The 23,873-nt window shown below is 33.3% G+C and overlaps 2 protein-coding genes across 13 annotated transcripts; one reads left to right on the top strand and one right to left on the bottom strand.

The window, feature by feature from the left end:
* Window positions 1-5,960: 5,960 nt before the first annotated feature.
* LOC112801189 (DNA repair protein REV1) lies at window positions 5,961-18,529 on the bottom strand. 12 transcript variants are annotated; one of them, XM_025843778.2, is made up of 23 exons: window positions 18,198-18,529; window positions 17,976-18,105; window positions 17,613-17,728; window positions 17,369-17,445; window positions 16,728-17,242; window positions 16,100-16,237; window positions 15,735-15,867; window positions 15,556-15,644; window positions 15,370-15,420; window positions 15,084-15,287; window positions 14,065-14,184; window positions 13,531-13,623; window positions 10,633-10,692; window positions 10,445-10,531; window positions 10,184-10,267; window positions 10,008-10,080; window positions 9,044-9,112; window positions 8,727-8,801; window positions 8,266-8,562; window positions 8,102-8,175; window positions 6,892-7,463; window positions 6,472-6,532; window positions 5,961-6,334 (listed from the first exon to the last, which is right to left on the bottom strand). In XM_025843778.2, exons 1-23 carry the CDS (start codon window positions 18,374-18,376, stop codon window positions 6,290-6,292), a joined length of 3,342 nt encoding a protein of 1,113 aa, XP_025699563.1. In that variant the 5' UTR covers window positions 18,377-18,529; the 3' UTR covers window positions 5,961-6,289. The 12 variants fall into 12 exon arrangements, with proteins under 12 accessions (XP_025699563.1, XP_025699564.1, XP_025699566.1 ...); XM_025843779.2 differs by having other exon boundaries at window positions 8,102-8,172; XM_025843781.2 differs by having other exon boundaries at window positions 8,727-8,795.
* A 1,667-nt stretch (window positions 18,530-20,196) lies between these two features.
* LOC140184883 (protein FAR1-RELATED SEQUENCE 5-like) lies at window positions 20,197-22,998 on the top strand. The gene is made up of 7 exons (XM_072238078.1): window positions 20,197-20,266; window positions 21,035-21,248; window positions 21,367-21,704; window positions 21,911-22,045; window positions 22,145-22,657; window positions 22,734-22,840; window positions 22,951-22,998. The coding sequence occupies exons 1-7, from the start codon at window positions 20,197-20,199 to the stop codon at window positions 22,996-22,998; spliced, it is 1,425 nt and encodes a 474-aa protein (XP_072094179.1).
* Window positions 22,999-23,873: the final 875 nt, after the last annotated feature.

The following is a 23,873-nucleotide window of genomic DNA, read 5'->3' as shown; positions in this document are numbered from 1 at the left end:
TTCCCTAGCGGGATCCAAACTAAATACAAAAGTGCATTAGAGAGAAACTCAAAATCATTAAGGTCCAGTTTGGAAAAACAGCTTAATTAAGTTGTTTTTGAAAAAATAACTTAAACAATAAATGACTATATTAAAAGTAGCTTATAAATAAGTTATTTTGTGCTTGAAGTTTTAGTTCTAAAAATACTTATTTTATAGAAATGTGGTAAAAAGTAATAGGATTATGAGAGAAGTCATTTTTTTTAACTTCTCTATAAATTCCTAAATAGCTTCTTAGAAAGCTGCAATTTGGTTTTGAAAATTTTACCAGACATTAATGCCACTACTTTTGATAAGTCAAAAGTTCAAAAAAGTTACTTTTGACACTTCCTAAACGGGCTCTAAAAGTCATATATATATATATATATATATATATATATATATATATATATATATATTAATTTTTTATTTAATTAATATATGGTCGGGTCCACGGGTTGGTTCGGGTTCCCCGTTCCCAAAATCGTTACCCGAGCCAATGACTAGAAAGAGTAATTGGATTGGTTCGGATCGAACCCGATTACCCGTTTCCCGTTGGTTTCTAAATCAATTTAATTGGTTCGGTTCGGGTTTGAACGAGTAATTGGATATCCGCTGCCTGTACTCACCTCTACCACTACTGCCCTCAACACTAATTTTCACCACTATCACTGTCTTTATTACGAATTTTTCATCCTCAATGACTCAAATTATCAAAATTAACAACTCTAATTCAAACATCAGTTAAATAATTCAAATTAAAAAATAAAATAATTTTTTCTAATTCTTTAAAAAAATAGAAACAAAAGTGAGAAGGAGGATGAAATTAAAGTTGTAGTCATGGATACAAAGACAGACAACAGGCAGGTGAAATTGATATAGACTCATAGATCTAGAAAGGTGAAGCTGAAGAATGACAGAGACAAGGTAAAACTGAGATGATGACGATGATGTTGACGCGAAAGGCGACACAAAGGAGAGAAGACAAAGGTAGAGGGCAACATGAAGAGAATGAGGAGATGCACACGAAGGAAGAGGGAGATGTAGAAGAAGGAAGGAAGAGCGGGAGAAGAGAAGAAGGAAGAAAGGAGGGTGGAGAGAAACGATAGTGGCAAAGGAAGAGGGAAAAAGGAAGAGAAAAGGAAGAGGAGGATGGAAGCTCTGAATAGAGAATGAAAAAAGAGGAGAAAAAGAAAATTAGGGTTAAGGATAAAAGTGATATTCTAAAAAATAAGGGTTAAGTACGATTTTAGTTCCTAACGTAGAGGCTGAAAATTTTTTTCATTTTCGGCCTTTTTTTGCCTACAAAATGGTCTCGAAGGTTTAACTCAATTTTAAAATCGTCCTTCAGACGAAAATACCCTTCCTCCTTCTTCTCCAAAACCAACCAGAAGCAGAGGCACAGAGACACAAACAAAAGCAGAAACAGAAGCAGGCAGAAGCAGAAAGTAGAAGCAGAATCAACAACAATGAAACAACAAAAACCAAAAGAACAATAACAATGGAATAAACATTAAAAAAATGGATAATGGATCAACAAATCTGTATAATAAAACAATGAAACAATATAATCAAGCAGGAGTAGAAGCAAGAGCAGGAGCAGGAGTAGAACAACAACAACAACAATGAAACAATGTAATCAACCATAAGCAGAAGCAACTAGAAGCAACAATAATAAAAAATCAACAACATAATAGAAGTCGAAGCAGAAGAAAAATGGAAACAGAAGCAGAAGAAGAATGGAAGTAGAAGTAGAAGCCAACGAGCCATCCGAACCATCCTCCTTTCTCTTTTCTTCTTCCTCTCCTCTTTTCTCTTCTCCTCTGTTCACTATCCCCTGGACGATCAGTCATCACAGCACTGCCACCCTTTTCTTCTTTTCTCTTTGCGCTACCCTAGCGCCACCGTCACAGTGCGAAGCTCTCTTTTCCTCCCTCGACTCACCTCTGGTTCGCACCATCTTCTTTGAGCTCCACCGCCACCGTCGGCCTCTCCTCCACCCACCATCATAAAACCTCCGAAACCTTTCCCTGCTCTTGCCTCGAACCAGCGGAGCAGCGGCGAGATCAAGCAGAAGCAGAGGAGCAATGGCGAGATCCAGCGATCGAACGACGACGAGCAGCGATAGTGTATTCGCTTTCCCTTTCCTTCTCCACCTTTCCTTTCCTCTCTTTTTTCCTGAACCCCCTGTGTGAAGAGCTTCCCCTATTCCTCAGCCCTTTAACCCATTTGTTTTCTTTTATATTTTTTAATTTGAGATAATTAGGTAATAAACATAAAAATTTTGGTCAAAAGGACGATTTTAAAATTAAGTTAAATCTTCGAGACCATTTTGTAGACAAAAAAAAGACCGGAGACAAAAAAAAATTTGCCTCTACGTTAGGGACCAAAATCGTACTTAACCCAAAAAATAACTATAAATAAAAATATAAAAATTGTGTCTTATTAAATTAAATGTGTATTAATATCTCGTCTTTTTTAAAAGACACTAAATATACGAATTCTATGTATACTTGTGTATAATTACATCCTTCAAAAATTAATATCTCATTAACTAAACAATATACATGTGTAATTGTGTCTATGTCTCCTATGAATATAGACATGAAACAATATTAGTATAACTAATTTATAGATTTTTATCTTCATTTTATCACACACAACAATAACATATTGATATTTTTTCTTTTTTGAGCAATAACAATGTGTTGATTTTTAATTATACTTAATTTAAGGGTTTATCCCTAAATCGATTTATGAAGAACTAACAAAAACAGGATATTGCTCCACCTTGCAAACAATTTAAGGCCCATTATTGTTTTTTTGCCGCAACCATTGTTACATACCCAATAAAATGCTAACCCAAGCAGAACAAGGCTCATGATCCAGGTCCACCCTTCAAACTAACATGGAAGCTTCACGGCTCACAACCACCAAGCCGCCCACTGCCGACAAATTACTGCTCTATCTCACGTCAATAGCAGTTCCACAGCCATAGTGTCAGTTCCTCAGTGCATCAATCTCTCCCTATATCAACTTGATTCGTACCATATAATTTACCAAATTTTATTAGTAACATTACTTTTTACACTTGGAACAATAAAAAATAGTTAATTCCACTTTTATATAAAAACAAATTCATATACTTTAATGGTGCACATGCGTGGGTAAAGTCGGATTTGCTTTGACTCAGATTTGGTCCTAAATAATAATCAGATCTATTTTTGAGATTTTTACCTGATTCTAAATTCAACGAAATTATACTACTTTCAAGTCACACTAAAATCGAGTCTAGAGTGGGTGAAGTCCAGATTTTGATAAATTTTATATTAAAAAAATTATGATACACTTATTTATAAAAAAGAAAAAAAATATACTTGTTACCAAGAAGTTGATATCTATACTTGAACTTGAATTTATCCATAAAATTTAATTTATACTTTTTTGATCTATTTTTTAATTCAACAAATGTAATTAAAAACAAAATAATAAATTTATAATTAATATAACATAATATTTAAATTAATTTAAAACATATATACCCTTTTAGTCTCTCTAAAATGCATATAGACCGAGTAAAATTGGGTTTATCTTGATCTAGACCCGATCCTAAATAATGATTGGTATATTTTTAATATTCTTATCCAATCTTAAATCCGATAAAATCACACCAAATTAATCCTAAAGTATTCGTGTCCAAGCTGGGTCTTTAGGCCCGTCCAAATCATATACATCCCTAATATACTTATTTATTTTTATAAATTTAATTAAAATATTCTCTAAAATTACTAATTAAAAGATATTAAAAAAATACAAATAAAATATTAATTATTACTAAAGGATATTAACTATTTTAAATTTTATATATTAATTTTTTATAACTAAATTAAACATCAACATAACAAAAGATTAATTACCCAATTAATGTATATAATAATTAAATTAATTCTTTTAACAGATATACAAAGATCTTTTTGTAAATAAATGATACCTGAATATCAGAGTAGATTAATCACATGACCTACACATATGCGGGAGTGTCACTTTAGTCAAATTTTTATTTTGGAATACGATCTTCTAAAATAAAAAAATTAGTTAAATAATAAAATAAAAAATTAATCATTCTTAAATTAGAATAGCGAGACACATATTTTATAGAAGTTATAAAATTAATAATAATTATCTTTTTATTTTACTATTTTACCAATTCTCTCATTTTATAGAATAGATATTTTTTACATCCAAACAATTTTAGGTCACAAGCTTTTCTTGTTTTCTTCTTTCGTTACATTCTTCTTCTCGTCTTCTTCTCTTCGCATTCTTCTTCACGTTCCTCTTCCTCCTCATTCTCCTCTTTCTATTTCGTGTTCTTTCTTCTTCACATGTTTTCTTTTTATCGTCATTCTTTTGGTAAAGAAGCAGTAGAAAGCGAGGAGGAAGAGTTTTGAATTGTGCATAACAGAAATAAACCGAACATATTATTATGGTGAAACAATTGTATAGTATTGAGTGAACGAAATATAATCCATTATATAAAATCAAATTCAAACAGCATTCTGCATAATGAACCGAGTCAAACAACTTTCTTTATAATGAACTAAACACATACTCATGGTGAAACAATTGTATACTGAGTGAACGAAACATAATCTATTATATAAAATGAAATTCAAACAGCTTTCTGCATAATGAACCGAACACGTATTCATGGTGAAACAATTGTATAATACTGAGTGAACGAAACATAATCCATTATATAAAATCAAATTCAAACAGCTTTCTGCATAATGAACCGAACACGTATTCATGGTGAAACAATTGTATAATACTGAGTGAACGAAACATAATCCATTATATAAAATCAAATTCAAACAGCTTTCTGCATAATGAACCGAACACGTACTCATGGTGAAACAATTGTATAGTACTGAATAAATGAAACATAATCTATTATATAAAATCAAATTCGAAACACCTCTTTCTACAATTTAGAGATCATCAACTCAATTCAAATTCAGAACCCTTACATCCATTTAATTCAATTCGATTAAAAAAATAATCCATTAGCAAAATGTTGGTGTTGTTGGTGATGATGATAACGAAAAAGGAGAAGAAGAGGAGAAAGAAGAAAAGCAGAAGAAGAATTTGCGTGCGCGAAGAAGGAGGAAGTATATACGTGAATTTGAAAGAAGATGACGTATGCATATATTTGAAAGAAGAGGAAGAAGCAGGGAAGAAAAAGAACGGGGAGAAGAAGATAAAGCACGTGTAATGACACTTTTTTAATGAAAGTAATTTTTGTTAGTGTTGGACCTACTTGAATAAAATTTGGATGAAAAAATACTTAGATGTGTAGCATAACCCTTTATAGAATCTATATTCATTAAAGTAATTTATTAAAACTAGTTTTTAAAATATACTTTTTTAAAAATTATAACACCCATATTTGATAAATCAAACTAAAAATAATTTTTAATAAATAAAAACAATTGTTAGGTAAAACTTTGTAAAATAAAAAAAACTATAATGGACGTTAATATAAAAATAAATTAAAATAATTATTAATATAAAATTATATTAAACTTTTTAATTTTAATAAATACAAACTAACTTAAACGTTTTTTTAAAAACTACAAATACCAACACATAATTTTTAAATTTACCAAACTAAAACCCAATTCTAACAGTGACACTAAATTACTAAATACTAATAATTTGTAAACCGATAAAAAGGACAAACACAGCATGGCAAGAAACATCCATCTATTTTACCAGAGAAAAAATACTCTTAAGTAAACAGTGCAAATGCAAATACCAAATACCTGTCAATTATAACATACAAAGAATGAAGTGGCAGGCTGTTTTCCTACAAATAAAAAGGCTAATATGACAGGTTTAATATCAAAGCAAAAGTCTAGGGAATGACACAGAAGGATTCACACTTTTTGAGCAAAAAAATATATACAACTGTTCACTGCTGATGGGAACAAAGCAACGTGAAATTACAAATTTGTTAATAAGAATGTTTAATTAACTAACTAGAACTTAAATAGTTAAATGCAACATCCAATAAAATAAGTACATAGCACCACAGACCATGTTTAGCGATCACATCGCATACATCAAAAGTACTCCACACATCAGCTGCAGATAGCAACTGTTGGTTTGTGATCTGACCTCTTACTCTTAAGCTCATAAAGCTAAACCAGTGAATTGCTGGGAAGTTTCTGAGAGTAATAAGAGGTGATAGACCATTTGGGTGTTGCTACTATTATGGCATAAACAAGCTTCCTCCGTAATTGTCATCTACGGCTGCCTACAAAATTAGAGCATGACATATGAAATATACGTTTTGATATGCACGAAACAGACTATCACTGAACTTCTATTAGATGGCCATCCATCATCTCAACACCCCCAATTTATATGCACAAGTTGCCTTGTAAACTATACCTGAAGGAATGGAAATATATCATTATATACACGGGAGAAAAATTGGGATTTCACTGCAAACCTGAAACCAAATTGTAAGTTACTGCAAATATTCTCAACAAAATAATAATCCAAAAAATATGAAGAGTAAAATGACTTTGGCTGCACAACCATTGCCTTTACATTATGCTTTTTACCAAATACTAATTTACCCACACAAATACCAAGCTGACATGGATATGATCCTGAAGATGGTTTCCACAGACAAGAAATTATATCAACAACAAACTCTACTCCTTTTTAGTCCAAAAATCAACAGAATTGATACTCAATAAATTTGTATAATGTATATGGAGAATGTGAGAGAAGGCATAAATAAATATGAAAAGATAAGAATCTTTTTCAATACAGTATTGCTACCAAATTGCAAAATTAACATACCTTTTCAGAAGCCGAAAACAAATATAAATCTCTTCAATATCTCTCTCTATCTTCACTTTGACATATTGCTTCAGTAGCTCACACATGATGTTAACAGTTTCATCGTAAATCTCTTGGGTAAGATCTAGGTGGTGAAACTCAGATAAAAATTGGGGTAAAACTGAAGATAACTGGCTATTAAACCCAGATCTATGATAGATTTCTCTGAGCTTCCTTAAGCAACTGCTGTCTTTAAACTTGTCCATCCAACTTGGAAGATTACCGGCCCGAAGACTGTCATTCAGAGCATGATTAACTGTTCCAGGACAATTCTTTGAAGTATCAACACCTACTGAATCCTGATTGATTCTACCAGGGCAAATGGCAGGAGTAGAGCAGAAAGCTTGCGCCCTGTGTGCAGGAAGATGCTCAAGAATAACAGCTTTCAAATCCTCAGGAATTTGCTGTAACACTGAAGCATCAATTTGGCTTAAAGAAGAAGGCAATAAATCATCTCTTTCAATGTTCGAATTATGAGTAACTTGGGAACAGGATCCATGTCCTGAGCCAAGTACTCTTTCATGCTGCATTGCCTGTCAATAGATGATAATATATGTAACTAAATACATTACTTCTAGAAAAATCTTAAAATACTGCAAACAAAAATAACCAAGACTAAGATTGCTTCCCTTTCTAATAACTGTAATTGGTATTTAATTGCAATAAGCCACAATATGGATTCAACTCAATCACATGTAAGTCTCCCCTTTTCAAAAAGGAATTAATACGAACTGCTGAATTAATTAGCAACTGAAGAAAACAGCTAAAAACCTAATAAAATTTTCAAACTGATCATCTTGGTTCCAAAAAGCTAGAGAAAAAACCATGTGGACTAAATAGCTAACCTACAAGTTCTGTAAAATTGATATGTTAGAGCAAGTTTTATTTATTTTTTCCTTAAAAGAATCTAATACATACGAAATTAAATAGAAGTTAATTGGCTAATGAACATGTGTCGGTAAAATGAACAGGTAAACAAATCTATCGAAAAAACTTGGATCCATCAAACCAAAATAATAAGAATAATAAAAATCAATAAGCCTTGGGAACATGAAAGATGGGTAGAAGCATATGAAAGATAGGTAGAAGCGAGCTTAATGAAGTAATTTTTAAAGCAAACCAGACACTCATCCAGTCTAGTATCAAACAGGTTGAAAAGAGAAAACCATACCTTATTTTCTGAAAAGATTTGATTTAGAGGAATAGGATCAGAATATGGAAGGTCCTCTTCTTTACATATAGCTGCTAACAGAAACAATTTGAATGCATGTATGACAAGTTTAACATTTGACCAACTTTAAAAGAGAAACGCTAACAAAATACAGAAAAGTTTACCATCGTCCTCCAATGAGTTTCCTAGAGAGCTAGAACTCTCACATTTGCCTTTTCCTTTAGCAATAAAATCAATTAACTTCCCTCCATAAATTTCATTTAGTTCTGAAAATACTTCAGAGGGAAGATTTCTAATAACTTCCACATCAAGCTGACATAAAGGAGGTGGTGTTGAAATCGGATCACCACTAACATGGATATTTAGTATTTTATTGTCAATTTGAAATGAAGAGCCTTGTGAATGAATGCATCCATGACTTGAAGCACAATTCGCACAATCTGAATTGTGTTTGTTATGACCTGAAGAAAGAGAAACAAACAGAAGCTGTCTTCACAAATTCCACCACTAGTAAAATTCATAATGAAAATAAGAAATAAGAAATATATTATAATATGAATCAATAATCATGTTCTAAAGATTAGTATGCAATAAGTTAACTCTGTTTGGCAGCAATTTCAATTACCCATATGATATTTCTGTTTTTTCACACTTGCAGATCCTGAAGTAAGCCATGATTTCAAAGTATACTTCTCTGTACCTTCATGAAATAAGTAATGTTATACAACCCAAAAAGAGGAAAACAAAAACAAAGTTCAAAGCCCAGGAAAAGGACAAAATTCCCTATGCGCAGGGAAATGGAGAAAGATGGACATGCCAAGGTTAGAGATCTCATAAAAACATGAGTTTTCATTCAGTTCAGCAACTGGCATACCCTGCAACTGTGTTATATACAACCAAATCATGCATTTTTACAGCAAAGTTAAGTTACACTGCAGGTACCTTGCTTAGACGTATCTGCATTTTCAAGTCTGGAAACATGCAATCCAATACCGCGAATCTCTTTAACATCTATGTGAAATCAACGAAAGAAGAAAATGAATATGTTTGGATATCTAATTAGATCTTTATTGAACAGACCCTGATCCCCTACTAAAAGTATTCAACTGACACCAATTAACGTTTTGAGGAAGATAAACCAACATAACTTAGCACGTGAAGATCTTTAAACATAAGCAACATTATAATGCCAGCATCAGATTTGTTATTTGATGCCAGCATCTGCACTTAAAATTCAGATTACAAGTTTACAACCATTTAAAAGTAATAGCTCAAACTAAAAGATAAGAGCTTATATGAACTTAAGTGCTTGCATGCAAGCATTTAGTTTAGAATATGATAAAAAGATGAAGGTCAGTGTCAAGGAGCTTTGAGTATAAAACCAAGACCAAGGGCTGTCATCAGCAATGCAAGTAAAACTGCATAACTTCTTGGTTAACATCCTTACTACATAGCTATGTTAAGCACCACAGGTGTGCTTTAGTTCTTGACTCTCATTTACCAAAATTAAGGAGTGAAAGAATGAGTGTAAGTGAAAGAATGATTTTATATCTCTGATACAGCCACTCATGCTGAAACACTTTGGACTTGAACCACGGACAAAGCAGTGATATAAATGTGACTGTAAAGTTGAACTTAAGTAGAGTACATTATTCTGAATCTCTCCATCTCCATAATATTTTATCCTCAATATCTATCTCCACTACATTAACTTTCACTGCCTTCACTAAAAGCCGGTTTCGACCCCTAAAAAGAATGGTGCCAATTGATCCATGTAGCTACTGAACCAAAGAGGATTGTTTTTAAAGATAAAGGAACAAGTCCCTGACTTGCTAGTTATATATTTCAAAAAATAAAATGGTGGAAAACAATGCCAACGAAAGATTAAGCAGGCCAGAGTCCTTACCTATGTAAAAGCATCCAAGAAGTTGCTTTACTATTCGTTGAAGTATTTCCACATTTTCAGTTGCAAGAGGAATCTATCATGGGAAAATCACACAAAATCAGATATTAGAATAATTGAAAACCCTTAAAGAAAACAATAATATAGAGTATAGACATAAAATATGATTCAAGATTTACCGTTACAGAGTGACTCAAGTTTTCACAGTCCCCACAGCCCATAAACTTTGCAGGTTCATCAGCATCTTTTCTTCTCTTTTTTATCTAAATCATAGATCCAAAAATATTTATAAAGTTCAATTAGAATTAAAGAAGGTATAAATAAATATCATGCATGATAGTTTAAGAAATTAACCTGGACATTCAAAGCAGTTTACCAGTTGAAACAGATTATAACAGAATAATCCAAAAATTAAATCTCACAAGTTAATTGTATAGTACCTTTAGAGTGAAAGTGCGCCCCTGTACTCCACAACATTGCAAACGCAACGAAACTTCCTTGCATAGGTTTATTAGGAAGTGTTCACACTGGAATATATTTTACGTTAATGTTGGGACAGATTCAGTTTTCCAAGGTTGTAAGATAAAAAGAAACTTAAGACTACAATACACGGTATAAGAGTACTAACATCTTTCATATCTCTGAACCTCACACCCCAATTAACATCCGCACCGATAGACTTACATTCCTACAGAATGGCAGATGATATCATTAAGAACCTTTAAACTGATATTAGACATCAGCTTATTAGAAAGACAGATAAACTTCCATAGGATAAAATGAGTAAGATGCCAAACATGAGTTGCCAAGTTAAAAGTGCTGCAGGCCCCTGATAAATCCATAATTTATGATCATTTTTTGGCATTGGAAGGAGTGGAATTTATCAACTTAACCTACACTTAGTCTATAAAAATGCATACTTTTTGTGAGTTTTCTCCTAATTGTGCTTAATTGATTGAAACATGCTTTTTAGGCCTTTAAAATTATTAAATTAATTTCACTTTTATACCATTCGATACCTTGATATGTTTGTTAAGTTGTTTAAGGGTTTAGGAGGCAATGATGGCTTAGAAAGATGGAAGAAAAGCATGCAAAAGTGGAGATTTTGTGAAGAAATGGAGGTTTGGAAAACCTGCAGTGGTGCATACACACCAAACCCATCTCGTGCCTCACTAATAAAGGCACGTGACTCGTGATTTCAAGGCCATTTTTGGCCCAATTCAGTCCATTTCTGATGCCTTTTGAGGGGAGAATGAAGGGGGATACACACAACAACATACACTCTTCAATTTTTCTTTTTTTTTTTTTAGGTTTATAGACCTTGAATTCTAGAGAGAAAAGCTCCAACTTCTCTCTAGAATTTAAAAGGGTTTCTTATGAATTTTCTTTCTATTTTTAGGTTTTAGTTTTGTTAATTGTAGTTTTTAGTTTACAGTTTCTTGTTTTGCTACTCTACTTTGCTTAGAATCTTTTGTTTGTTTTTTTTAGATTGCTATTTTAGTTTATATATCTTTGTTGAATTCTCATTTTCCTTTAATGCAAGTTTATGTTTTTATGTTTAATTCATGCTTAATTGAGTTGTTATTATTGCTTTCTTGAATTGGATAGTTGTAGATTTTACTAATTCTTGCAATTTTTGAAGTTCTATGTTTATGCACTCTAGGTGTTTGATAAAATGCTTAAGTTAGTTATAGAGTAGATTTTTACATTCTTGGCTTGGGATTGAGAAATTGGGTGACCTGGACTCACTAATATCCAAGTTGATTGATAATTTAAAGATATTAATTAATCTTGTTTCCACTAATGCTAATCTTTTACAAATTCAATTAGTAAGTTGGTTAGTACCTAAGGATTAGGATTAATTAAGCCTAATTGACTTTCCTCGATTTGTAGATGTTGACGAATTGGGTTTGCTCTTTATAATTATCATGTTGTGGTTAGTGACAAGGATAGTGATCCTTAACCCTCAACCCTTGCCAAACCCTTTATAGCATTTGATATTCGCTTTCCTATTCTTAGTTAATTTCTTTAATTGCTCCTAATTTAATTCATTTTGATATTTACTTATTGCTTGCTCTTTTAATTTCTTTCTTTTTAAATTTCCGTTAATTGTGATCCAAATCCCAAGTTCCCCCATAGCCAATTATATGAACTCGATTGTGATTCCTAGGGAGAACGACCCGGAATTAAACTCCCGGTTATTGATTTGAATTTGTGACATTTTTAGTAAACTTTGAAGAGTGATAAATTCCGGTTTAGAGCTACGATGAATCTTGAGCTTTAAACTTGAGAATTTTCTAAACCGGTGTTTAGTGCTCGTCAACCCACACTAGGGCCGGAAGTGAATCAAGTCTATTCCTGAGCTGCTTTGCGTTCAACTTGTTAACAACTTGATAAGGTAAGTTCATGAGCTTGTGAGCCGAATTTGAGCCTAAGATTCGTGCTCATATATTAAATTTGTGTGTGTGGGAATATGAAACAGGTTAGTGCACAACTTTCTTTTTTAAAATAAGTGCACAACTTACTTTTTTAAAATACTCTGATATATAATTCGTAAAAATAAAAAAAAAATTAAAACAAAAACATTTTTTGCTGTTTCCAAGACAACCAAGGCCTTTTAGTTAAGTTATAAGTCCTTTGTCATCTTAACTAATTCCAATTTTATTATTTTTACACACATTTAATAAATAAATGAGTGAATCATATCGATACACTAGTATATATAATATTCATGCTACCTGGTATGTGATGTTATTATATAAACTATACTTCAAATAAATTGTATTCTTATATAAAAGAAACTCAACCTACAGCTTCAACTAGCTTGTTAGTCTTTGGCGAGCAGCTTCAAGTTTAAAATTAGGTTCGATTGTCAATTAATCAAGCTCAATTTTCGTGAGTCGAGCTTAAATTTGGGCAAACTCAACTTAGCTCTCCCCGCTTCCTCTTCTACCCCCCCCCCCCCCCAAAAAAAAAAAAACAAATAATAATAATAATAGAACCGTGATTTCACGCCATATGTGCATATCACATCTTGTTAACTAGACAGTTATATCCTTTTAGTCATAGTCCAAGACCATTCTTACAGTTGTTAATCAAACCTAGACTACCATTAAAGAAAAGTTTGCACAGTAGGTCCTAAAATGAAAGAAAATAAAAGTTTTATGACTTATAACACTTTGATCATAACTCGTGAACCATCTATCCCAGAAACTTAAACTTTTAGCTAAAGCATAGGAATGATTTTATATCCAATACGTCAAGCCTCTTTTGGGCTTGAAGTATGAACAAGGCACATGCTTATCATCCTTGTACTAAAATTCAATTTTTATTTAGAAGAGAGAGGCAAACAAGGATCGATTCTAAGGCTCTGAAACCATGTTTACCATCTACCCCAAAAGCTTAAGCTTTTATGTTGAGGCACAAATGGTTTTATGTCTAATAAGAAGTTAAGGAGATCTAACCTACTTCAAATCTGATGACAAATCAAGTTTGGATTTTAAAGCAAAGTATTAAGGAAAAATACCTGAATGATCCCTACTGATCGATAATCAATTCCTCTGCTATATTTCCACAGCATTTCCCCTGTTTTCATTCCATATTCCTTCTGCAGTGAGTTCTGTAAAAAAAAGAAAGCAGGGATACAATCTTGAATTTACAGATGTCGATGCCTTTAAATTATATAAACCAAAAGGAATGTTGAACATAGCTATGGAGTATAGAGGTACATGAACTAAGCTGCAAGAATACACAAGTTTGTGCAATGACTATATTCTTGAATAAAGAAGGGCTGCAACTTCTTTTTTTTATTTTCTTTGCTCGAAAGAACTTATCGCATCATATTATTATTATCTTCAATATAATTTCCAAAGTTTCTGACGAAATTAGTTATTTCAACAGAGCATATATATTCACTTATGATAAGCCTTATAAATTCATGTGCCTTCCTAAACTCGAGGAATGAGAAAAATAGCTAAGACCACGGGGAATTGATTGATGACAGACAGAAAGCAGTACAAATTGACGTTATTAGGGAAGAATCAACAGAAATCTGTAGAACCTTGGAAATCATTCGCAACTGTCCACAAGTATGAACACACTGCTTCTTTAATTTCTCTTGTAAAACATACCCTATACCAGGAAGAGCATCAACTGGAAGTTGATTTAAATGATCATCAACCTGAAAATGTAAAACTAAATAAGAGATAAGGTAATATTGATAATTTGATATATACCACACCTCAACTATAATATCAAAATACTTAAGCTGAATGTAAGAAGTAGATTCTCTTGTTCAAAGTGAACTACAACAGCTAGAAATCACAAATGATAATATGATGTTAGTTAATGTCACAAATAAAGAGTATAGAAGGGATGTAGCCTGTTATATTCTGTTATAGGAGATGATAACTGCCTAGTTGAAATGTTACTTGTTAGTGACAACTATAACTGCTTTAGTGATCGATAGGACTAATCTACCCCTATGCAACCCACTATATATTCTGTTGTATCAATGATTCTCACACAGAATGATAATATCACAGATTAACACATATTCTCTAATTCTCCAGATTCTCTCCTCCCTTTAAAAAATGCACAACATCAGCAGTATATAGAGAAACAAGGGAATAAGTTGATCTTTAAAATTTTCTGAAAGCCAGATAAGATATATTGAAAACATTGAACATAAACTATCATAAGCTCTTCCTAGTGAACCATAAAGAGTCACTTCCAATAATACACAATATAAGTGAAACTTAGAATTATCACTTTTGAGCAAAATCTAAATACGTAATGGAACTTAATAGGAAGATAATCTCTACAACTACCAATTGCCATCAAGAGAGCTATTTGTCATTTAAATGTTATAAATAAAGAATAATAGACAACAATAAAAAAAGAGAATAACAAGAGCACCAAGTACATCGATACTATGATCTGTAAATATACAAGGATACGAGATTCAGCATAAAATTCATGGCACAAACACTATTATCGCTAAATGAGATAAGTAAAATTTGCTTACGAACAAGAAAGAAAGATATAAGGTTGTGAATCACATAATACTCCAAAACATACTCTCTCTGGAGTTATGTAACATTGACCATTTGGTTTTGCAGTCCTAGTAGCAATACGAGCCATAAGCATATTCCCCCCTATACCAGCACTTGCTGTACACCTAGTGGTTTCATAGATCTCTTTTCTAATTGATGAAGCCAAAAGTTCAGGATCTTCAACCATAGCATCTGTGAAGTCCAAAAATGCTTCATCACAGCTTACAGCCTACATCAAGTAGCAGTTAAAGGACTAAAGAGATATCAACAAACTACTTTATGCTATGCACTTTGAGAACACCCAACAAGACCTGCACTTTGTTGCAATGCCGATGCAATATACTATAAAATTGATCAGCTACCTGCAAGTTATCCAAATAAGAGAGATGGTGGTAAAAATCAACTGTAAAGGGGGAAAGGGAGCACAGAATGATACGCCATAAAGCATAATATTCTGCTCTGTGAGTTATTCAACTATGCAACCTGTAACTGCTTACTTCCTCATAAGCTTCAAAGTTGTATGGAAAGGTAACAAGATGGGGACAAAGAGCCTTGGCATCTCGAACAAACATACCAGCTCTGATACCTAGCAGCAACATAGAGCATAGTTTGATACCAAAAAACTGAGCAAACAATATGGCTGATTGAGTTATATATAAATTGGTATATATCCAACCATAACTACGAGCTGGGTAATTTGCAGAGGAAATCTCAGATGTTCCCTTCGAATTATTTGAGTGACATACAGCTACAGGCTTGTCCAACAACGCAGGTTTGTCTCTGATAACCACAGAAACGAAAAAGCAGTCCTGGGCCAGCACACACAGTATTCAAACACAACATTATTAAAGTTTAAGCCCATAATGCAGGTATTGGTAAAAAAAAAAGGCAAAAAAATAAAACTGGGATGGGAGTGCTAATTTTTAAAAGTCAAACTTACATATCTTCGTATGATACAGTTGACATATTTATTCAAAATCCAAATCAAAAGTAAAATGACAACAATAATTTATATTCAACAACCTCAAATGTAAAGCTTACCATGTCAACATGAAGAATAACCGAATTAATATCGGATTTATTACTGTTAGAAATTCCATTATTCAGACCAGTAGACAACGTTGGGAACCGTTTTCGATAGCGTTGTCTCCAGGTTCCTATAAAGTGAAGTCGTGAATTCTACATATACCAAACTTCAATCAGGATGTTACAACATAAAATCACCAATAATAATAATAATAATAATAATAATAATAATGGCAACGGAAAGATTATGACGATGTAAGACAAGAAAATCAAGGAAATAAAGTGAGAAGCAAGTCAATATCATATCAGTACATCACATGTGCATCCTTCCTTATATATGAGAGAAAGGGGCCATTGATTCATTGTCCACCCTCAACCCAAACCGAAAAACAAACATCAGCTTTTCATTCACCTTATCTATTGAAATTGAAGACATTATATTTTGATGTAATAAACAACTTTATCATTGGAGCTTATGTTCGAGTTTCCTGATAAATTTTGCATAATATTATATATCCAAATGGTTAACATATGGTATATCGAGCATATAAGATAACAAATGAATGGGCCCGGAAATTTGCCAACAAAGTCATCATTTTTCCAAGCAATATACAAAGATCCAAACTTCTTCCAAAATCAATACCTTGAAATAATTTTCTACAAAATTAGGGTCTGTAAGAGTTGAATGACATTGTTTAGAGGATCCAGTGGCTTCAGAACTTGGAAATTGATGTACATTCTGGTTATCTGAGCAGGGAATACTAACTGATGTAGAAGGTTCTTGATAAGTAGGATCAAGCTCCCCTTCAGTGTTTCTTTCATTATTAGTTTCTGAACTGTTTGCTTCTGCAAGCTTTTCTTCATCACATATAACTCTTTCACTGATAGGCTCTTCCATCATAAATACATCAGTTTTCTTGGAGGAAATATCATTTGATTCATTACTGATTTGCCTGCAAACTTCAACCATCTCCCCAGCTTCAGATGGGTGTCTCTCCTTCAGTTGGCCAACCCTTGGGAATGAATCTTCAACGTCTGGTTCCACTTGACAAAGGGCATTTGTAGAAGTGTCCTCTGACATCTTGCTACTTTTCAATGTGAAGAATGCTGACAGTTTTGGTTGGTTACTAGCAACCTGCTCAAGTTGATAAGGCACCCCTGGAAAAGCAAAATGAAGGTTTAGTCACTCTCAGTCCATTTTCGCTCCCGTAAAAATATATGGCAGAATTTATTTGCTGATGAAGATGAAATCAATATAGGTGCATGAAAAATGCAAGAACATACAGCTTAAGAGTCTGTTAGCAGCAATTGAATCTAAAATCCAAGTGGGTTTTACTACTGGCAGTCCTGCACTGAAGGCTCTGCATTGGACCAGCCAATAATTATCAGGTTAGGCTGCGTACATTACAACCTTGGTTGCGGCCCTTTCCCGGACCCTGCGTTAAACGCGGGACGCTTGTGCACCGGGTTGCCCTTTTTATAAGAAAGAGCAGGATTAAACCTCAAAATTGAAATGACTTGATCAAACCTGATGTTCTTAACTTTACTGTCAGGAAGATTGCTGCAGATGATATGTGTGACACAATGTCTTGAGAAATAATTCTCGAACCTTCCACCATACTTTAACATGTAGCCCCGCAGCTCCTATAACATGTTGGTTATTAACGTCAAGTCATCCCTTTGTTTTACCGAACCAAAACAAACTATAACTGAACCAAACTTAGAATTTCATTCTGCACTAAGCCCAAAAGAAGGAAAGCTAATCTCAACCATATTGTTATTTGATATTTAAATTTAACAGAGACCCCCACCCCCAAAATTGAAATTTCAAGAATCAGGTACATGGATAAACAGAATAAAAAACACAAAAGGAAAAAAAAAAGGCACTAACCTGGCTGGAAGGGACCGTGAAACCATCAACAAATATAGAAACTCCACTGAAAATTGTATTCCGAGCAGCAGATGCGGAAGCTTCGGAGTCGAACTGGTTCTGAAGTTTGCAACTCTTGTGTGCCATGTAACTGCATATATATATATATATAGCGGGAGATAGCAAAAGGCCGAAGAGCATGGAAGGATGTTGGGAATGATAAATGAATGAGTCCGGAAATACCTGCTGAAATCAGAGAACGGGGATTTTCGAGAGGAGCAGGAGGAGGCAGAGAGGGACTTTGAGCTCCAAGCGACGCCTAGGGTTTTCTGGTTGGCGTTGTTGGCGGTGGCATTCTTCTTCCTTTTCTTAGAATTAGAGTGATGAGTGGAAGAAGAGGAATTGGAGAGACGCGAGTCCATATTCACTGTGGTCTGCAATGGGAAATGAGCTGCGGAAGGAAGAGCGCTTCGTTTGCTTCTTCTACAAACCAACAACAACAACGCCGCCTCCTTTTCAAATCAAACTTAGCGCCAGGCAGCGCGACAACCACTTTACCATTGTTTACTGGTGGTGGATGATACAATACTCCTAAATTGTTATTGTATGCATAGTTGTCAGAACCGAACCGGTGATCGAACCGGTCAAGTTACTGGTTTACTGGTTTACTGGTTCAACCGGTGGGTTACTGGTTGAACCGATAGAACCGGTCGTACGTAAATAAAAAATATAAAATAGTAAAAAATTGAATAAAGTGACAATTATGTTCATCCTTAAAATTTTTTACTTCAAATTAATTAGCCTTTGAAAAAAAATAAAATATCAATTTGGCCCTTCAAGATAGTAAACGATGAACACATTACGTCACTCCATTAATTTTTCATGTGAAATTTAGTGGTGATACTTAGATGTCCCTACTAATTAGTCTTAAGTCGAAATTTTCGAAGATCTACTAACTCAATACTCTAAAAAAATTTAAAATAAATATCTTTACTAGCATTTTAATATGTAAATGTTAATATTAAAATATTTGATACTTATTTTAATAATTCTATAAATTCTAAAGAATTAAAAAAATTGAGTATAAAACTAAAATTAAATTAAATAAATATAAAATAATTCAGTTGCGTATATATATAATATATAGAATAATTAACACATAAATTTGCAGATGAGCACACTAGCTTGGTGGCATTCCTTATCCTTGCATAGCAAGGGGACAAGGGTTCAAAACCCATTGCATGCATTTTTGAATATTGGATCCAATATTCAAATGCTGCTGGAGCACCCAAGACTTGCATTTGTTGGGAGCACCATAGGACCGGCCGGTTCATGAATTACATCGAACCGGCCGGTTTCGTCCGGTTTGTGACGAACCGGCCGGTTTTAGGCGGTTTTCTTCCTTTTTCGGTCCAAAACTAAAACCGAACCGGCTGGATCACCGGTTCACCGGTTTTCCGGTCGAACCGGCCGGTCCGGTCCGGTTCTTACAACTATGATTGTATAGATTATTAATATTATAATTAATAATTATTTTATTTTAATCAGTTTTTCTTTTTTGATATGGGCAAAGTCCAAGAAAAAAGTTTAAACCCACTGGACTTAGATATAATAAAAAATCTAGACGGTGAATCAACTTCTTTTTCAGTTATTATGATGAAATCGAAAATAGAGCTGTCTCTCCAATAACTTCAAGGTTTAAAATGTTGCCACTCTATCAGGAGTTTTAAGTTGCCGCCTGTCACTCCACGCAACTCTTCGAGGACATCGTCAGTTCCTGACCACTGTTGTGCCGCTACAATACCTGGCGCGCTATCCTCTCCAATCGTAATACTTCCATGGTCATTCAGAAACACTGTTGATCGTCTTTTCGCCGTCATAGGTACAAAATTAGGATCCATATCCGCCGTTTTGAATCTCGAAGACCTGGTGAACTAGCATATATTCCTCTTCTGACCTTCGTTGTTGTCCCCATCACAGATGACTTCTTCTGTATGCTATTACTACCACAGGTAAACACTAGCCTCCATAGCTTTCCCTTGCTTTTGATTCACTGAAAAAATTTGAATTTTACCTTCTTTTATTTAAAAAAAATGTAATAATTTTTTAACGGTTTATCTGCTTTTTTATTTTTAAATATCATTAAATCATTGCAATACCCATTTACTCGTTTTATACTTATTTTAGTTTGGGATTTAACAATTTATCTTAGTTAATACTAGTTCATAGTATTTTACTAGTAATGCATGTTAAGATTTCTTCTTACTTGCAAATTGATGCTACTTTAAATGTGATATTCCTATTGATTTGTGGTTATTATATGTTCATATCTGTGCTATTGAATTTTGTTCTCTTAGTATGTAAATAAAAGTTAAAACTTAAAATAATTTTTAATTGGCATATAATGGATTGTTGTTGTAAGCTATTGTGATGATATGATATTTATTCATGATCGCTAAATTTGTAAGTTTGTTAATTAAATAGACACAAAATTGTTTAAAATCTGCATTCTTTTTGTATTAAATTTTTTTTCTTTTGATTGTTTTTCTTTGAGTTTGAGATATGTAATTTTTTCTATAGTAATTTTTAGCGATTTGATAAATAATGTTTGTCTGTAAAGATAATGTTATGTAGACTGATGAAAGTTATTATTAAGTTTTGTTAATAATTTACGTCTAATTATCATTGTGTAGTGTTTAATTTAGGTTTAATTATTTGTTGGTCTTTATAGTTTCGCGAAATTTTCAATTAGGTCCCTATACTTTTTTTTCTTTTAATTGGATCCCTGCACCAATTTTTTTTCAATTGAGTCTCTATACTTTTTTTCTTTTTATTTGAGTTCCTGTACCAATTTTTTTTTTAGTTTGGTCCCTATATAATTAAGCCAATTACTACCAAGAGGGACCTAATTGAAAAAAAATTTGGTGCACGGACCCAATTAAAAGGAAAAAAAGTATAGGGGCCTAATTGAAAATTTCGCGAAACTATAAGAACTAATAGAGTAATTAAACCGTTAATTTATTAGGCAAAAAATAAATAACATATATATTTTGGTATTGTTTGATTTCTTCATTTGCAAGAGCAAGAAGAAGAGTTGGGTGATGAGTTAGACGGTGAGGAGATATTTGAAGAATTGACAGATTATGATTATGATGATGCATATGGATTGGATTCAATTGATGATTTATTGAAACTTGACTTTTTAAGCATTGGCGAGGTTGAAGTTGACAAGTTTCACTTTGGAACCCTACCCATTGCTTTTGAATTTTACAACAGATTTGTAAAAGAGTCAAGGTTTCAGTGCAAGAAAAGACAAAAACTGGAAGAACTCAAATGACGAGATCTACATGCAGAGATTTGTGTGTTTTCGGCAAGGATATCGATTAGAGAAGTGATACACTTTGCCAAACAGAAAAAGGGAACCAAAGACTGAGACAAGAACTGGGTGTGGAGCACAATTCCAAGTCAAGTTTGTAGGGGTAACTGGAAGATGGCATGTGACCCGATTTTCAAATGTTCATAATCACGAACTATTGGAAGGACGGTTGAGCAGGTTATTGCCAGGTCATCGGAGTATGTCCAAAGCCGAAATTGCACTCATGAACAATATGCGCAAGTCGGAAATTAGCACATCCCAGGTTTATGCTTTGCTAGCAAGTCAAAGTGGTGGTTTTGACAAGTTGAACTATGGTGTTAGAGACATGTCCAATCAAATAGCTAAGGTGAGGCGTGAGATTCCAGAGAATGTAGGTAGAGCATTAAATTTTTGGAGGAGATGGCTGCAAAGGATAAATCTTTATACTATCAAGAGTTTCGGGGGATGGATAGAAGGTTACTAAATCTCTTTTAGTGTGACGGTTTATGTAGAGAGGACTATTAATTGTTTGGAGATGTTGTTGCGTTTGATGCTACATACAACAAGAATAAATACAAGTGTCCTTTTGTTGTGTTCACAGGTGTCAACCATCACAACCAAACTGTTGTCTTTGCTGCATGCATTGTAATAGATGAGACTGATGAGACTTATATATGGGTGTTACAACAGTTTTTGGAGACAATGAATGGTAGAGCCCCATCTTCTGTATTCCCTGGTACTCACCAAAGATTGTGTGCTTGGCATCTCCTGCGTAATGCAACGACAAATATGTGTAGTCTTCGTTTTACATCTAAGTTTAAAGATTGTATGTTAGGAGATTACGAAATTCCATTGTTCCGTAGCAAGTGGCAAACATTGGTAGAGGAATTTGGGGTTGAGAAAAAGGAATGGCTAAATGAAATTTATGAGAAATGTCGATCATGGACAACATGTTACATCCGAGAAAAGTTCTTTGCTGAATTTAGGATTACATCGCGCTGTGAGGGTTTGCATTCGTTGATTGGAAAGTATACTAAGCCTCATTATAACTTGTCCGAGTTCATTGAGCACTTCCAACGAATGTTGGGCCATATGCGATTTAGAGAATTTTATGCTGAATATGAATCTGCGCGTGGAGTTCCAGTTATGCAAACTTGTATTGAACTCCTTGAAATGTGTGCTACTGATACTTACACAAGGGAGGTATTCTTTTTATTTAGGCATATTCTTGTTCAGTCGGGTGCAATGAGAGTCGTGGATTACCAAACAAGAGACAATAGTATAACTTATTATGTTTGTAGGTATGCCAAACCAACAAATGTGTGGGAGGTTAAGTGGGTGGATAATGGTAACGTAGTCACTTGTTCATCCATGCGTATGGAATCATTCGACATTCTTTGTGAAACGCATTATCTCTGTATTAGTTCGTAGGGATGTGCGCGAAATCCCTCCTGGTCATAATAAAACTTCTTTTTCAAAGTACAATGAAAATGCTTTCAATACACAAGATAGCTCTGCCCCTCAAACTAATGTAAGTGGACAAAAATGATATATAATTTTTTATTCACTCACTGGATATTGGAACTGCTCCACAATGCTAATTTAAAGTGTCATTGACGTACAAAATTTTGGTGGTTGTAGGCAATTTATGATGGTGAAGGCATGGATAATGTGAAATATGAAAATTAGAGTGGTGGTAAACCTTGAGATTAGATGTAGTTTTGTTCGTGATTAATTTTGAGAGTTGATTAGGAGAATATGCTGTTACTATCTAAATTCTAAATTATTACTGTTTCTTTTGTTTATTCTTAATGGTAAATTTTAATTTAGTGCAATCAATTAAATTGTTATGGGAAGACTTATTATTATTATTATTATTATTATTATTATTATTATTATTATTATTATTATTATTATTATGAGAATTATATATGGAGAGTAGGTTATGAATTTCTTTTTTTGGCTTTGCTTTGCTATTCGAGATCGGTGCGTTCTAATATTATAGTCCACTCGAATATGACTTGGCTTAGGAGTATGATATTTACAATTATGAAAAGGGTTGGCATATACAAAACTATTTGTTACTATCATGTATGATGTGCCAAATTTGGCTAAATATGTATATAGATAGATAAATGATAATTTATTATAAATCCTGATATAATGTTGCATAAACTTGTTGCAGAAAACTAATTTAACCGCATGAAATCAGCTGCAAACTAAAATAAATAAACATATACAGAATCCATGATAGATAATACCTACGAGAACCAAAGAAGCATAAAATAAGAGCTATATGATTTTATTCATATAATCATAGTTGGTAGACTGTAACTATAAGTTATGTTCTTCTATACGCATGACAAGAAAAATTGAATTTGGAGTTTCAATCTGCTAGTCCTAATCGGCAGCTAAGTTACGATATCCATCCTAAATGTCCTTAACGTTGACCATATGTGAGCAAAGACCTGCAGCATTTTGGAGAGCCTTCTCAAATTTTGCATTAATGTTCATCTTAAATTTCAAAACAAGGTTTAAATAAAAAATACAAAACAAAAATTCAA

The sequence above is a fragment of the Arachis hypogaea genome, chromosome 5 (genome assembly GCF_003086295.3).
Source record: "Arachis hypogaea cultivar Tifrunner chromosome 5, arahy.Tifrunner.gnm2.J5K5, whole genome shotgun sequence".
Taxonomy (NCBI): domain Eukaryota; kingdom Viridiplantae; phylum Streptophyta; class Magnoliopsida; order Fabales; family Fabaceae; genus Arachis; species Arachis hypogaea.
Note: the sequence above shows the minus strand (reverse complement) of the source record. Positions and strands in the feature narration are given on the sequence as shown.

Bases quoted from the DNA above. Each gene is read 5' to 3' on its own strand.
- LOC140184883 (XM_072238078.1), top strand. From the start codon at position 20,197: ATGCATGTTAAGATTTCTTCTTACTTGCAAATTGATGCTACTTTAAAT. The intron at 20,267-21,034 runs GTTATTATATGT...TTCATTTGCAAG, and splicing joins GATATTCCTATTGATTTGTG to AGCAAGAAGAAGAGTTGGGT. The intron at 21,249-21,366 runs GTTTCAGTGCAA...TTTGCCAAACAG, and splicing joins AGATTTGTAAAAGAGTCAAG to AAAAAGGGAACCAAAGACTG.
- LOC112801189 (XM_025843778.2), bottom strand. From the start codon at position 18,376: ATGGACTCGCGTCTCTCCAATTCCTCTTCTTCCACTCATCACTCTAAT. The intron at 15,868-16,099 runs GTAAGCTTTACA...GTGCTGGCCCAG, and splicing joins TTATTCTTCATGTTGACATG to GACTGCTTTTTCGTTTCTGT. The intron at 10,693-13,530 runs GTATTTTTCCTT...GCCATTCTGTAG, and splicing joins GATCAGTAGGGATCATTCAG to GAATGTAAGTCTATCGGTGC.